The sequence below is a fragment of the Trichosurus vulpecula genome, chromosome 6, assembly GCF_011100635.1.
Source record: "Trichosurus vulpecula isolate mTriVul1 chromosome 6, mTriVul1.pri, whole genome shotgun sequence".
In the NCBI taxonomy this organism is placed as follows: Eukaryota; Metazoa; Chordata; class Mammalia; order Diprotodontia; family Phalangeridae; genus Trichosurus; species Trichosurus vulpecula.
In genome coordinates, this window is record NC_050578.1 from 160,049,735 (window position 1) to 160,066,644 (window position 16,910).

The window sequence follows — 16,910 nt, forward strand, 5'->3', positions numbered from 1 at the left end:
TCTCTCTGAGATTGCCTCCAATTTAATCTTCATCTTTTTTGTAGATGTATCTTCTTTCTACATAACTGCTTTCATGCTGTCTCCTCCATTAGACTCTCAGCTCCTTGAGAACAGGGACGAAGGACCAGGTTTTTTTTTTTTTTTGCCTTTGTTTGCATTCCCAGGATTTAGTATAGTGCCTGGCACATAGTGGCACTTAATGTCTGATGACTTGACCAGTAAGTGGCTGATGTCGTAAGGTCAAAGATGTTGTAAAGGTCAAGTACAGTACTACTATACTTCTACTCCTTTGGTGGGGGGTGGGGGAGGAGGAACTACGGCAAAGCTATGCCACCAGATATATCACAAGACCACCTCTGCCAATATGACCTCAGGTTCATCCATGCCAGACCTGTTATGTCCTCCATGCCAGGCATCTCTTTGGCTCATAGGGCTTGTGGCTATATTGCATCTCATTCCTCTGGCCAATGAAAGAGTTAAGAGGAGCCAGTGGCCTCTGGTTCTTACTAGGACCAGGCAGAGAGCACAGCAGATGTGGCCTTCTGAGAAAGCAGGTGTGATTGTCTTGTGTGGTGTTCTATGGGGGCTGAAACGAACAAGGGAATCCCACTCGTCTACTGACTTATGTTTCCAGTATTTTTATACCCCCTTCTCTGCCCCAAAGTTGCTAATTCAAGGCTGCTGACCCAAAGGCTACAGCAAAAGGGGGCAGCCCCAAGGAGTTATGAAGTGTAAGACAGTGCAGTATAAGAAAGTGAGCACTGGACTTGGGGTCAGGACTACGTGGGTTCAAATCAAACCCCATCATGTATTTAGTGTAAGCTTCAGCAAGTCACTTAACCATTCTGGATCTCATTTTCCTTACTTGCAAATTGTTCAGGCAGAGGGTGTCACAGGGTTGGACTGGATGACCCATAAGGTCCATTCCAACAGCATATTCTATAATCATTGCTCCTTCTCCAACCACATGTAGAACTTTTTGTTGTCCCTCTACAATGTAACTATAATCAAACAGTAGGTGGTTAATAAATGCTTAGTGATTAATTATAGCTATGTCAAATAATATCATATGTCCCTGCTAGACTGTAAGCTTCTTGAGGACAGGAACCATCTCTTATCCAAACTTTACATCTCTCCAATTTACTGTGTGTTTGGCACATAGTAGGCATTAAGTAGATGGCTGCTGTTAGAGATGTGATGCAGTTACCCTACCAAACTTAAGACTACAATGTACTGCTCTATATTTGTAACAATAAAACAGATATTTACTGGTTATTCAGTTTCTCTTGTTTCTAGCTCCCACTGAGTACATTTCGCACCCCAGAGCTAAAACTAGCTGATAATTTTTCTACTCACTTTGTTTTCGGTGTTGAGGATAAAGATTTTGTCATCTTGTTCCAGTAGTTTGCAAGCATAGGCTATGTTAACAGCTGTCTCCTGCTTGTCTCCTGTCAGCATCCAGATCTTAATTCCTGCTTTTTGCAAGGCCTCTATTGCCTCAGGGACACCCTCCTGCAGACGATCTTCAATGCCGGTAGCACCTACAACAGGACAATATAAAACAGGGAACCAAAGCCAATGGAAGCCCATAAAGTAAACTTAGGTTATTACCCATCTAGCCTATTCATTCTAGAGAACAATTCTAACTGTGAAGCTCCAAACTGCAACAGGCATCTGCTAACTCAAAGAAGGCTTCATATACTGTGGAATTTCTCCATAAGACATTAGAGAAAAGTGATTATACACAAAGAGTTAAAATGTGGTTAGAGGAGGGATATTTTGAAAGAGGTAGAAGCCAGTTTGTCAAGCTGAAGTTTTTTTAAATTTTATCTTTTCCTTTTGTTTTTAATTTTTATTTAATTTTTATGGAATAAAACAAGCATTTCCATAACATAGTATAATAAAAGATGATTGCACATGAAACTGCAAATCTATTATATACAACATGCTATTCCTTTTAAATACATAATAAAGTTATCATGTAAATTTATTTTTTCCTCTTTTTTCTCCCCTCATCCTAGAGATGGCTACCATTAGACACGAATATCTATCTAGATGTAAAATCATTCTATACACACTTCTATTTATCAGTTCTTTCTCTGGATATAGATAGCATCTTCCTTCACATGTCTTTTGCAGTTAATGTGGGTATTTATAACAGTCAAAATGACTCAGTCACTCAAAGTTGTTCTTAAAACAATATTGCTGTTACTGTATACAGTGTTCTCTTGGTTCTACTCATTGTGCTCTTCGTTATCTTGTGCAAGTCTATCCATGTTTGTCTAAAATTGCCAAGCTCATCATTTCCTATAGCACAGTAGCATTCCATCACAATCACATACTACAACACATCCATCCCCCAACTGATGAATACCCCACAATTTCTAGTTCTTTGCCACCACAAGGAGAGTTACTATAAATATTTTAGAACATATAAGTTCTTTTCCTTTTTCTCTAATTATCTTTGGAAACAAACCTAATAGTAGTACTGCTGGGTCAAAGGGTATAGATAGTTTAATAACTCTTTGTGAATAATTCTGGATTGCTCTCCAAAATGGTTAAATCAATTCACAATTCCACCAACAGTGAATTAGTGTCCCAATTTTTCCACTTCTCCTTCAACATTTGTTGCTTTCCCATTTAATCATTTTATCCAACCTCATAGGTGTAAAATGATGTCTCAGGGTTGTTTTAATTTGTATTTCTCTAATCAATAATGATTTAGAGTATTTTTTCATATGATTATAAATTGCTTCAATTTCCTCATTGGAAAATGGACTCTTCATTTCCTCTGATCATTTCTCAACTGAGGAATGACTTATATTCTCATAGTTTTATAAAATTCTTTATATATTTGAGATATGAGACCTTTATCTGAGAAACTATCTAGAAAACTTCTCTTCCCCCCACTCCTACTTTTCTGCTTTCCTTCTGATCTTGGCTATATTTGTTTTATTTGTACAAAATCTTTTTAATTTAGTGTAATAGAAATTATTCATTTTATACCTCACTTTGCTATGTCTTGTTATTTGTAAATTGTTCGCCTACCTATATGTCTGATAAGAAATGTTTCATATTCTTCAAATTTTCTTGTAATATCTCTTTTTATATCTAAGTCATGTATCCATTTTGGCTTTAAATTGGTAAATGGTGTGAGATATTGGTATATGCCTACATATATATATATATATATATATATATATATATATATATATATATATATATAATATATGTATATATGTGTGCCTATGTCTATGTATATATATATGTGTGTAGATATATAAAATATGCCCAATATATAATAAAGCCCATCCCAACAAGTAATAACTTAATTCCAGACTAAGATTATTCACAGGGAAGTCAGGCTGATAAAGACTATGTGAGTTGGTAAGTTTGGGTACTCATCTAAAGAACAAGGCTGAATTACAAATATGAAAATGATATTTACATTAAAGCAGGGAAAGTGAGCAAGGACAAGTCTCTAAAGAGGGCAGATTTATGTGATAATCTTGTTAGATATAGAATATTCTCCCAGTTCAGAAGAAGGGCTCAGAAACAGAATGAGAATGGGGGGGGGGGCAGGGCAGGGAGGAATTTCTTGGTGAGTCAAAATTTAACTCAGAATAAAAATCTCCCAGCTTTTAGACTAGTGGTGTCAATTAAACAATTTTAGTTTAAAGGGGTGCCATAGGGTAGAATAAGGTCAAAAAGTCTGCCACTTCAGAATACTGTCTTTGCATTGAATTTAATTTTTAAAAGATGGCAATTTTAAGGCTGATGGGTTTGGGTCCATTACAAATCAGTCTTCTCTCGTTGAAATGGAATAGGGTGGATTGAAAGTCTGGTGGAGACATGTTGGAAGGGAGAGGCAGAATCATTTCTGGATTGTATAGGACACACATATATTCTTCCATTTGTTTACTTATAATCTTTGTTAGATTAGAAAACAAGGGAAAATTAGTTAATTTCTCAAGTGATAGAACACTTCTATGTAGGGCAAAATCACCACCACCATCGCCGCTGCCGCCACCACCGCCCCACCAATTTCTGAAGGTAGAGATTGTTTTGATTTCTATCTTATGTGACATTCCCAGCATTTTGCAAAGTACTACCTATTTGTCAATTGTCTGTTGAATTGACTTAGTAATTATTTTCTACCTACCCAGCAATGTTAATTTGTTTTCAAGTCTCATGGCAGATTCAAGAAGTAATTGTTCCCTGTTGTCAATGCTAGTTTCTGCTAAAAAATGATTCTTCAGCCACTCAGCATACTCTGTGTCACTCATGACCTATGCGGAAAGAGCAAAGGAAAAGTACATCTCCATATATCTCCAAATATAGAATATTAATAGGGTCTACCATCTTACCATAGGCAAAATTTAAAAGGAAGCAAAGTTAATTTTAATGTTCTCTTCTTCCAGGTACTTTCACTGCCTTCTGTAGCTAGAAATACCTCATGCTACTCCCCAACTGCATAGGCTTCAAGCCTACCAATTTCCCTTACCAACTTAGTTGAAAATCACTTATATTAAATCTCACTCCTTCAAGTTAGGTAAAAATTTCAAATATGTTAATGAGAGAAAGTTAGAGAAAACCCACTTAGGTAAAATGCACTTTAATAACTAGATGGCACAGTACATAGAGTACTACTAGACCTGGAGTCAGGAAAACCTGAGTTCAAATACCACCTCGGATGCTCATTTAATTTCTGTTGTCCTCATCTATAAAGTGGGGATAATAATAGCCCCTACCCCCCAAGGTTGTTGTGATGGTAAAATGAGATAATATTCATAAAGCACTTTGCATACCATAATATGCTATATAAATACTAGCTATCATCATTATTGGCAGCAGCAGCAGCATCAAAGGCTTTCTAAAATATACCAAAAGGAATAACACTCCCAGAAGACATTTTGTCCAAGAAGAATCATAAAATTAGAGTTGGAAAGGAACATAGAAGTTATCTAGTCCAACTCCCTACTCAATCAGGAATTCTTTCTACACTCTCCTAGCTTCTGCTAGAATAATTAGAAAATCCAAGGCCATCCAAGCAGCCCTTTCCATTTTTGTGCAGCTCCAGTCATTGGGACATTCTTCCTGGTATTCAGCCAGCAGGGTGGGCTACATGTGGCCCCGAGGTCGCAGGTCCTCCACCCCGAGCCAAGGTCTACCTTTCTGTTAATTCCATCTGTTGGCCCTGGCACTACCCTCCAGAGGCACACAGAATGAACCTCATACACCTTTGCTGATAATAGACCTTCAAATAGTTGAAGACAGCTGCAATATCCTCCTCTATGATTTACTGTATGTTCTCCAAGGCAAAAAATCACTAGTTTCTTCAACTACTCTTCACGACATAATTTCAGTCTCTTCTTCATAGGACGTAGTTTCTGACCAGCCTGCTCTGAATGTGTGCCATCTTATCAATGTCCCTTTTAAAAGGGGTACCCAAAACTTACTGAAGTATTCAAAATATCATCTGACCAGGGAAGAATACAATGAGATTACGGTGTTCTTAATTTGAGATACTATGCTTCTATTAATGCATCTGACACTGAAGTCTATTGACTTGTGATGCCATGGAGCAGATCCTGAAGGACTTGTGAAAGGTATGCCAGGGAATTATGATTTCTGGCAGGTCCTATCAAGCTAGAGAGGATCTGGTATAGACTGTAAGTCTTGTTTTTGGGCCAGCCTAGCCTGCTTTGGAGAAAGGATCATAGATTTAAACAGAGATGGATCTCTTTATCTCTATATATCTATATCCAGCTCTGTGTAAATTTTATGTCCATCTATATCTATAAAATATACATGTACTTCTTGCCCAGGATTTCATAGCTCATATGTATCTGATGTGGGATTTGAACCTTGGTCTTCCTGACTCCAAGTTTAGGACCTTATCCGCTATACCATATTGTTCCTCAAAAGGTTGGCTAATGGGTTACAATTTTTTTTTTTTTGCCACAGCAAAGAACAAATACTGTCTATTAAGTCTCGGTTAAAAAAAATTTCACTTAAAATTGATTCAACTTAAGACCAACCACAGAATCATTAGCTTCTTCTGTTTTGTGTTATGAGTGTTTCCTAGGCTTTATCAGGTTCTCTTTTGAAATACTCCAGTGAATTAAAATTAGTGCTAATTTCCCAATGCCACTTTGCTGTATAGTATGACCTTAATTAATCAGTTTATTCTCCTAATCTTGGGCATGGTGGATTCTCCAAATCCAATTTCCTCACCAGCTTCCTTTAGACAGAAAAACAGAATGTAGGGTACAGAGGGAGGTGGCAGTTGGGGAGAAGAGTCCTATGTTCACACTTAAATCATATTCACACTATAGGCTAAAACCTCAGATAAAAGGGACTCGATCAATGGGACCTTCTTACAGAAGAATTATAGTTTTCAAATGCCAAAGAGCACAACACCAGTACGGAAACAAGGAAATTCAGTTAACAAATCTTACCTTTTTTGCAATACATAAAGTGCGAAGCCCTTTTCTGGCATAGTCATCTAAATGTCTCTGGGTTTTCTCCCTGATTATCTTTTGTTGTTTTTCTAAAGTCTCCCCATCTAAAATGATTAAGAAAACATAAAAGTAGTATTATAATGAGCTTTTCCAATTACAAACACATCTTACAATTTAAACTTCAAAGAATAATGTTCCTACCATGTTAAGTAATTTTTATTTTTGAATACCAAAGTACCCCTAATAAAAGCGCTTCTGACCAGAAAGCATTAGTCTGTCTCTAAACGTTTCACAAAGAGAGGTTAGCACTAAGAATGGAACATACTTATACATGAATTCTAACTGGTTCCCATGTGACTGATTCCAAAGTCAAGCTTGCTACGGAATGATAATTCAGATAGTTCAGTGTTACAAACATGTGGTCAATTGGTCTTTATGATGACCTAAGCCAAAGTCCATGTCTAAGATAATGAGACTGAGGCATCAGTTAGGCATGTACCTACCCGTAGATGTTAATGACAGTAGCTCCATGATGACAGAGTCAGCCCCTTTGGTATATACCACAACCTTGTTGGAAAGAGGGTGCCTGACCACAACAGACATTCTTTTTCTCACAGAGTCAAAAGGAAGAATGTGTAAAAGTTGAAATGTTAAAGGTCCCAAAGCAGCCAGGTCAACCATAACCTGGTCAGGTGTCCGGGATTGTAAAGTGCACTGATATGCCCGTGCTGCATACACTAACGCAGCTTCATCTGGGCTTTCTGCTTCATAGTGCAAATCCGAGGCAAGTGTCTGCCCCACAGGAGAGTCCAAGCTGCCACTGGCGCTGCCTGCAGCGGCTTCAGATTTCTCTTGGTCTTTGAGGCAAGTTGTTTTGCTGGGGCCTTGGGCCCAATCATTTAACTGGGAAGCATCTTCCTCAGTGGGTGGGGTCAGCTTTGATCGATTAAAGAGGGAGAGTCTGCTCACAAAGGCATTTGGACCCCCAGATGATGGGTCTTTTCCACTGCAAAGGGATGGAAAACTTGCCCTTCGAACAGATAACTTCTGGAAGAGATTTTTAATTTCCTCTAAGGATGTGATGGGCATTCTACCCAGTGAAGAGAGTCTCAACTACGGGAAACAAAATAAAACACACCATAAGCCAAAATCTTCAAGTGTTTGCAAATGGGTTTGCAAAAAAAAAGAGAAAGTGCCTAAAAATCACTAATCCAACAAATGTTATCGTATTACATATTTACACAGATGCAGTGTTTAATGGCAGATAAGGTGTCACGGAAAGAAGTCACATAAAAAGAACAGTTCCAATGTTATGTCTCATGATGCTCTTTTATGAAAGAAATCTCATTTGCCTGCAGCCTGGTTTCTTTTAAGTATAATCTAGTTTCTGTCAGTTTAGATTTGTGTATCTATGATAAACCTGTTATGCAACTTAATTACATCTTAAAGTCAGCTCAGGTTTCATAGGATCTTAGATTTGGAGACAGAAAACACCTCAGAGGCCATCTATTCCAACCTCTACGCTTTGCCAGTTTAAAGACTTCAGGGAATGACAGAAGAGTCACAAAGACATACAACCTTCTATATTTTTCTTTCAAAAAGCAATGCTAACAATGAGCACACATGAAATAACTTAGTTCTCACTGCAATAATTGTGGTGAACTCAGTGGAACTGAGACTCATGCTAGGCAATTTTTAAATTGTTAGCAGCTCTACCAGGAAGAAAAAAATGGGAACTGAATCAACTGAGGTTATTGTTTACATGTAGCTTTCATTTATCTTGTTCAACCCTTTCCACAAATATCCGACAAAATAAAAAGGAGATTCGGGCTCATGTATATAACTATGGTTCTTGGGGAAAAAGAACAAAGGTGTAATAATCTATTACTCCCATATGGTCACTTAGATGGGAGACAATAAAGCTAGCTCCCAGAGGAAAGGGACTGTCCCTCCCTTATCTATGTCCTACAGTTCCTAGCATGGTGCCTTCCATAAAATAGGCACTAAGTAATAATTGAATAAAACTCCTGAAATGATCCAAATGAACTGTTACAAGTTATTTGCAAATCATAGGAAGTTTTCTACCTTCTTTCAAACTGAACAAGAGGAGTCAGGAACACCTGAATCTGACTTCAGACACTTACTAGGTATGTGAACCTAGGCAAATCATAACTTTAGCCTTCCTCAGTCTTCTCATCTGTAAAAGGGGGATAATAATAGTACCTACTTCATAGCGTTTTGTGACAATCAAATGAGATAACATATGTAAAGGTCTTTGCAAACCTCAAAGTATTAAATATAAAGGCTACTTATTATTTCAAATTATGTGAAAAACAGTTCCATGAAAAGTATGTGACATTGCTTTGCATTCTCAACTACACAATTAATTTTTACATGGCAACTGGGTGGTGGGAACCTCCCAAGAACATAATTTTCAAGCAAATGTTTTTAAATTTGAAATAAATCATGTTTATGGCAAAGATGACCATCTCCAAACTTGCCAAAAACAAATAATCTAAGGCTAAATTAAATTTTAATTGGATTTGTGCTGTGTATTCAGAATTTTAAGTGTGGATGTGTGCTAACAGGAAGACACTTAACCAAGAATAACTTAACACATCAGTGAGTTCCCATTATTTACAAACATTTAAAAAAAATTGAAAATGGACTACAGTGTTTGGTGGAACAAGTGGGTGAGATGGACATTCCACAAATGTTTCCCCCTTAGACCATATTTTGTTCATGGCTCCTTAATAGATTTAGCATAAAGTTAGGTATAAGGACTGGAGTTCTGATTTCATTGGTATAGGCAACTTCTGGGTGATATATTTTGGGGAGACTGCTTAGGATATTACAGATTTAATTTCAGAATGGTACAAATGAAAGCTTAGAGAGAACTGGTACAAATACATAAAATAAAGTATCCTGAAAGGTAAGTTCACCTCTTGTGACTTGTAGTAGATATTATTTGGTGGGGGTGGGAGGAAGGTTGGATAATTTCACTTCAGTCTAGTAAATAATTCATCACAAAGTCAATAAAAAGCAACATAACCCTTGCTCATCCTTCATTGATATAACACTACTAGAGTACACATCTAAGCCTATTATCTTCTTTAGTAGTTTGAGATTGAGGTGAATGAAGAAGACTTACCCTTTGACGTGGTTGGTTGGGAGATGAAACTACAACTGTATTACAAATTGCCAAGGCGAGAAAGAAGTCAATTATGTATAAAGTCTCTGCTGACAGATCTTGTTCAGTTTCATTTGGTAGCGTGAATAACTGAGGTGTAATCTGGCTAAATTTGGCCAAAAGTCCTGTATCTGGCACAACATCTGTTTCCTGTGGGTCAAAACATCACAAAAGGTATTGATCAAGAACAAAGTCCTCAGACTTCTGTGGTTTTAATTTCACGTAGAATATAGTTTTTGCACCTAGATACTATCTATAATAAGGGAAGAAGTAATATATAATATTTAATCTATCTTTTCCAGAAAATTCTACATGTGTTGGTGAGAATGGCAGAATAACACATTTGAAGAGCAAAGCAAAATTAAAATTCATCAAAAAGTTATTTGTGCACAAAAAAGGATCACAACAATGATGGTGCCCACCATCTTTACATTTGCTTTTTTCCTCTCCATTGGAAGGACTGCCACTTACTTTAGTGGGCTGAAGTACCATGTGAACAACACTGTGAAAGGACATAGAATTAGCTCTGAGTTCCCACTGCCATGCTGCTTTTGCTACTGATAGCCATTCTATAAAGAGCTCACTCTCAGAATAAGAACTGGGAAGTCAATGTGTTACTAGGTTTGACTAATAGTCAAAACAGAAGCAACCCTATGAAAGACCCAATTTCTATAAATGCTAGAATTCATGAAGGAGCTCTAATTTAACATTAATGGCTCACTTTATAAATCAACCTGAGACTAAAGCACTTTTCCTCACAAAAATCTAATGAAGTAGGTGGTTATGATTATCTTCATTTACAAATGAAGAAACTGAGGTTCAAGGGTGTTATTTTCCCACAATTCCTGGAACACAGCACAAATCCAAATGTCCTCTCTCTCGCTCCTTCCATTTCTTCTATCTTCCCTTTCTTCCCTCCCTCCCTCTTTCCCTTTATCATAGATTATAAGTGAGAGGGTTTGGATTTGAATTCAGGTCTTTTGACTCTTAAGAGCAGTGTTCTTTCTACTATAACACACTGATTCTCCATCAGCTTTTAACAGTACTGAGCATACAGGATATATCTAGGGAGAAGAGCCTCCACAAATCCCTGGCTTAACCCAGGCTTCTACCCATTTTAATGCAACACAATACCAGAAAGATTATAGAATCATAGAACTAAAAGCTGCATCAAAGATCATCTTTTTGCCTATTAGAAATACCATGTCAATACATTTGAGTAGCTGACACAAGACACGATAATTTTTAAAAGTAAATTAGTTCTCAAAGAAACCTATTTAGCAGATTAAGTCATGTTTCTGCTGCCCTTACTCTGGAAATGGCTGGTTCCAGAAAGGTACCACTGTTAACTGAAGAATGCAGTACTAAGTATTGGCCATCCAACAGTATCTGCTCAAATGCCTTGCAAGTCTATCAATTATGTCAGAAGATGGAATATTTGCCCTGAATAACATCGATGATTTATAAAAATATAGATCGGGTTTGTTGAATTTAATTTACTTTGAGTCTTTCATGGTTTACGCTACTGCAAATTCAACCAAGTCAATTTATGCATATCTCAGATAAATATGAATATATTTTAGGGTTCAGGAAAACGCCAAAAAATTACGCTCCTATACTACGCCTTAAGCCTCACTACGGCATAAGAATAATCCTGATTCGTTAGGATGGGACACACTACGTTATTTCTAAAATATATGCTCAAAAACAACTGTGAGATATCATATTCCTTATGTTAGAGAGAAAAAAATGGCAGAGCTATCCATAGCTACTCAGGATATGAACTAAGTCCTACTGGCTATAGTCAGAGTATGAATCTTCAGCATGATTTCATTTGACTATTTTATGTGCTTTAATTCAATCAACAAATATTTCTTAAGCACCTACTTTGTGCTGAGCACTGTGGTAGGTGTTGGGGATACAAGTACAAAGAATAAAACAATCCTTGTTTACAGCGAGCTTACAATATAATGAAAAGGAGTCTACATATTTTAAATTTACTTTCCCTGTTTCATGGACTTTTAGCCACTTGGTCTTGAACTTGGCTTTTACTTTTTCTTTACTTAAGGGCATATCAGATACTAGACTGAGCCCTCATGTCATTTTCTAAGTTTCGCCTTCTAACAGTTGACTAAAGATTTTTTCCCATTATTCAAGTTCCACTGGATTCTAAGCAGGCTTTGAAACATGGTGCAAGTGAAATATAGAGGATTAAGGGGGGAGGGGAGGTCAAGTCATCTCTCATTAAAACCACTTCCATCTGCTGGCAGCATATGGCTAGCCCAGAACAAAGCAGGAGCCAAGGCATGGCATAAACGTTTCTACACCACATCACTGTTCCTTACTTCTGACTAAACGGGAGTCCAAATGTGACTAAGGCAGTGTGCATGGAAAATGTGAAGTAGGTTAAAATACCAGAATGATTGAAGAAAAAAGAATTTATAAATCCTTCTGACCAGTCTGTGGAAAGAAGTGTTGAGGCAGATGAATCTAGAGAGATGTTGTTTTCTTACACTACTTATCAGAAAACCAGTGAGGATTAGCCACAGGCCAGACACATGTGAAATTATGCAAAACATTTCCATGTTAGTCATTTTGTACAAGAAGACTGGATTAAAATTTTAAAAATGAAAGAAAGTGAAAAATGGCATGCTTCAGTCTGTATTCAAACAGTATCAGTTCTTTCTCTGGAGGCAGACAGCAAGCTTCATCATTAGCCCTTTGGGATTGTCTTGGATCACTGTATTGCTGAGAATAGCTAAGTGACTGACAATTCTTCATTGAACAATATTGCTGTTACTGTGTACAATGTTCTCCTGGTTCTCTTCACTTCACTATGCATCAGTTCATGTAAGTCTTTCCAGGTTTTTCTGAAGTCATCCTGTTCATCAATTTACAGCATAATAATATTCCATTACAATCATATACCACATCTTGTTTAACCATTCCCCAACTGTTAGGCAACACTTCAATTTCTGCTTCTTAGCCATCACAAAAAGAGCTGGTATAAATGTTTTTGTACAAATAGATCCTTTTCCCTTTTTTGGATGTTTTTGAGATACAGACCTAGCAGTGGTATTGCTGGATCAAAGAGTATGCCCAGTTTTATAGTTCTCTGGGCAAAGTTCCAAATTGCTCTCCAGAATGGTTGGATCAGCTCCACCAACAATGCATTAGTGTCCCAGTTTTGCTACATCCCCTTCAACAATCTGATAGGTGTGAGGTGGTACCTCAGAGTTTTTTAATTTGCATTTCTCTAATCAATAGTGATTTAGAGCATTTTTTCATATAACTACAGATAACTTTGACTTCTTTGACTAAAAATTGCCTGTTCCTATCCTTTGACCATTTATCAACAGGGGAGTGATTTGTTTATAAAATTCATAAAAAATTATAAAATTGACTCAATTCTCTATATATTTAAGAAATAAGGCTTTTATCAGAGATACTTGTCACAAAAATTTTTTCCCAGTTTTCTGCTTTCCTTATAATTTTGGTTGCATTGTAGACCTACATTTTGGAAAAATCACCTCCGCTGCTGACTGGAAGATGTACTACAATGGAAAATGCCTAGGCAGGGAAATCAGTAAGGCCATAGTAGTAGTCTAGGTGAGAGGGTCTGAACTTGGGTAGTATAAGTGTGAGTGGAGAAAAGGGGAAACACCCTACAACTGTTGTTAAAGTAGAAATAGTAAGATTTAATAACAGATTGAATATGGGGGATGAGTGAAAGGGAGAGATTGAATATAAAAATGAGTACGGAGAATGGGGTTTGAAAATAGACAGCTCAGCATTTAAAATAACTTTTGAGAGACGAGAGACGCATGGGATTGGACTGTCAGAGGCCCTTTCTTGAGATCGAACTTCCTGGCAGGTAGTATCCTGTAAGGCCACAGGAGGTCTAACAGTAGGCAGGTGAAGATGAAGGTGAAGGACACTATGAAGTCCAACTACAAAGACTTGAAGAGAATTCTTATGCAAAAAGGGCTTGATAAGCCACCCCATACTGTCAGAGCAGCAGAAGCTCTGTGAACAGTCCTAAACACTTATCTTTTTCATCCTCATTGACTGAGGGAATGATAAACCTTAAACCCAAGAAGTTTTCTTCACAGTCTTAACTTAGATTAAGTTAGCAGATTAAGTCATTAAGTCAAGCACTGCCTTCAAGGCTCCATTTCATCAGATAAACACAAGCTTCCTTTCCTCCACACATCAGTGGAAGCCATCTTCAAAAATGGGCTTTTGTTTGTTCAAATTCATTGCTGTCAAGTGCTCCCTTTTCAATTACATAAAGATGTTTTGATTTGGAGCAATAAGGTGTGTGTTCTTTCAACATAATTCTTGTCTGGATAAGATTCAAGACACATATGTATACTTACAATAGGACTACTGAAAGCTTCCTGTCTGGAGAGAGATCCATCAGTGGCACCATCTTCTCCTCCTAGGGCAAAACAGCTCCCAGACAGATGATTCAAGGACTTGCTTTTCAAAGGCCCATTATTAACTGTCCTGCAGCTGTGTGCCTTCAGTTTTGTCATATTGCTGAGAGAGCCACTAGGGGTGTCTGTCAAATCTTCATCTTCAGAGGAAATCTCCTGGTAGGACTCTAGCCTCTTGGCTGATGGAGAGAAATTACACTTGATAATTAGGGTACAAGAAGATCTGCTTGCTTATTGAATACCAGATGAATTCATTTCAATTGAAGTTGTTATTGTTGCTGTCTTTAACGAGAGAACCATTAGCAAAGACTATGAATCTGGATATGTCACTTATCCTTTCTACAAAGTTAGGATAATAGTCTTGCTCTTACAAGGGTGTGTAGAGAATGAATTAGAACATAAAGGAAAGAACATTGTGTCCTTAGAACGAAAATGGCTATGGAAACATGGACATGCTATCATTAAAATCTAAAGAAAATGGCTACTGATTCTGTTTATCTTGATTGTTCTATTTACTTAGCTCTGGGGCCATAGGCCTAGTAATTTACTCTCTCCAGGTTTTAACTTCCTTAGTTTCAAATGCTTCTCTCTTCCTAACTGTCTCATTACTGTCAAAGGTACCACCATTTTCCTAGTCACTCAGGATCGAAACCTAGGTGCCATATTTGCCTCCTTATTCACTCACTCCCCATATTCAATCTGTTGCCCAGTCCTTCCATCTCTACTTCTGTGTCTTTTCACTGGCTTTCTCCCATGCCTAGAATGCCTTCATGCCATAATCTTGCCTCTTGGCTTCCTCCCAGTCTCAGCCTTTTCTGGTCCTCCCCCATCTTTTCCTACCACTGCCAATGCCTTGCCTCTGAGATTGTCTCCAATTTACACTGTAATAAACTCTTGCTAATCTGACTATGAGGGGCTTGGATTGGTTTATTTTAAAGCTCCCTTTGAGCTCTAATTCTGTGAGTCAACAACTGACCTTCAATGTATTTACCAAGTTTCAGTTCGTTTCACTTTTTTTAAGATTTTTTATTTTTAGTTTACAACATTCAGTTCCACATGATTTTGATTTCCAGATTTTTTTCTCCCCCCTCCTCCCGTCCCTCCCCAAGATGGCATAGAATCCCATATATCTTCTACATATAACTTCGCATTGAACTTATCTACACAATAGTCCAGTTGTAAAGGAGAATTATGACCAATGGAATGAATCATGAGAAAGAAGAAACAAATTGGTTTCACTTTTGCAGCTAAAAATATAGTGAACCCTATTATCTGACATGTTTAGAGAAGGGGAATTCTTGTTAATAGGGCAATACCATGGCTTCTACCTGCATCGCTGGCCTTACCTCCTAACTTTGCCTCCTTTTCCATGAAATCATCCATTCTGGCCAAGCCAGCCTACTCCTTGTCTCACAAACATGCCATGGGTATCCTTTCCTTCACTTACTTGTTTACAATTCTCCCTCTCTGAAATAACCACCTTAACTGCTTTCTATACGTTAAGGCCCAACTCTTCCATGTGGCCCTTTTTAACCACATCCATTCCCAGTGATTTCTTTCCTTAATAAATTCCTATATCATTGGGCCATTAACATTTATCTGACATTTGCTGTTAATAATAGTAATAGATACTTTCCATTTCTAGGACACTTCACAATTTACAAAACATTCTGACATTCATCATCTCATCTAGGACTCACAAAAGTCTATCAGGCAGGTAGTGAAAGTATCATTACCTTCAGTTTACAAATCAGGAAACAGCAGGCAGAGATTAAATGATGTGCTCAAATTTATACAACTAGTACATAGTACACATGGGATTCAAATTCAGTTCTTCTGACTCCAAACCCAGTGCTCTTTTCCCTACTCCCTTTCAACAAAAAATGCTACTCTAAGCTGTTAATGAATTTTTTGGTATATTTTATTGATTTTAAATTTATCTTTTTGTTATCTATTACTTTGTTTCCTAAAGTAATGTTGAGAAGCATGCAGGGCAGAGACAAAACAAAAAGATCCTTGAGTTTGGGGCCTATACTTTATAGTTCTTTGAGGCTGAAGGATTTAGAACAATACCTTGTACATGACAGGCACCCAGCAATTATTTCTTTTTATGTTAGTCCTCTGCCACATTTGGATGATTAAACTTTGAAATGAGTACACTACAATCTAATTAACATGAAAACTATCCTGAAATATACTTCAGGATCTTTCAACACCTTGTGCAATAATTGTGTAAAAGTTCTGATCGGTAGAATTCTAGATATTTAGCTTTTAATAGAAGAACAAGCCTTTTCAATAGGAAGAATTATAAATATATGAGGATGATAATTAGTAAAAAGGAATCTAATGGAATATTAACTTAGAATGGGAGAGCCACAAAGCAGTGAAAGAAGCAAAACTATCATCACAAAATTTCAGAGTTGGAAGTGCCCTAGGGGACTCAGTAACCAGTCTAATCCATAGCTAAAAATTAATACTTTCTACACCACACTCAAAAAGTGGTCATTCAGTTTTTGCCTGGAGAGCTCTAATGAGGGGGAACACACTGTTACCTGAAGCAGGTCATTCCACGACTGATGCAAGCAGAAGGCAAACATCAATACAGATTGCACCTAGTGCAACATAATGGCTAGAGAGCTGGCCTTGAGGCCGTTAGGACCTGGGGGAAAGTCCTGCCTCTGCCACAGGCTGTGCAACTCCGGCTGAGTCCCTTAAATTCTCATCGCTCTAGACAACTCTCTAAGACTAAAAATGGCAGAGAACCCACATCTGTGGAGGGAGCTTCCTCACCTAGAGGTTTCCCAGACCAGTGAAATC

The 16,910-nt window shown here is 37.5% G+C and overlaps 1 protein-coding gene across 1 annotated transcript in view; it reads right to left on the reverse strand.

Moving 5' to 3' along the window:
• ATP10D (ATPase phospholipid transporting 10D (putative)) overlaps positions 1-16,910 on the reverse strand; it is a 119,078-nt gene that overhangs the window by 25,260 nt on the left and 76,908 nt on the right. Inside the window, exons 10-15 of the mRNA XM_036763512.1 lie at positions 14,034-14,272; positions 9,616-9,804; positions 6,968-7,577; positions 6,462-6,568; positions 4,163-4,289; positions 1,357-1,541 (exon numbers count right to left, since the gene is read on the reverse strand). Coding sequence (XP_036619407.1) covers positions 1,357-1,541; positions 4,163-4,289; positions 6,462-6,568; positions 6,968-7,577; positions 9,616-9,804; positions 14,034-14,272 — 1,457 coding nt within the window. The remainder of the gene's footprint in view (positions 1-1,356; positions 1,542-4,162; positions 4,290-6,461; positions 6,569-6,967; positions 7,578-9,615; positions 9,805-14,033; positions 14,273-16,910) is intronic.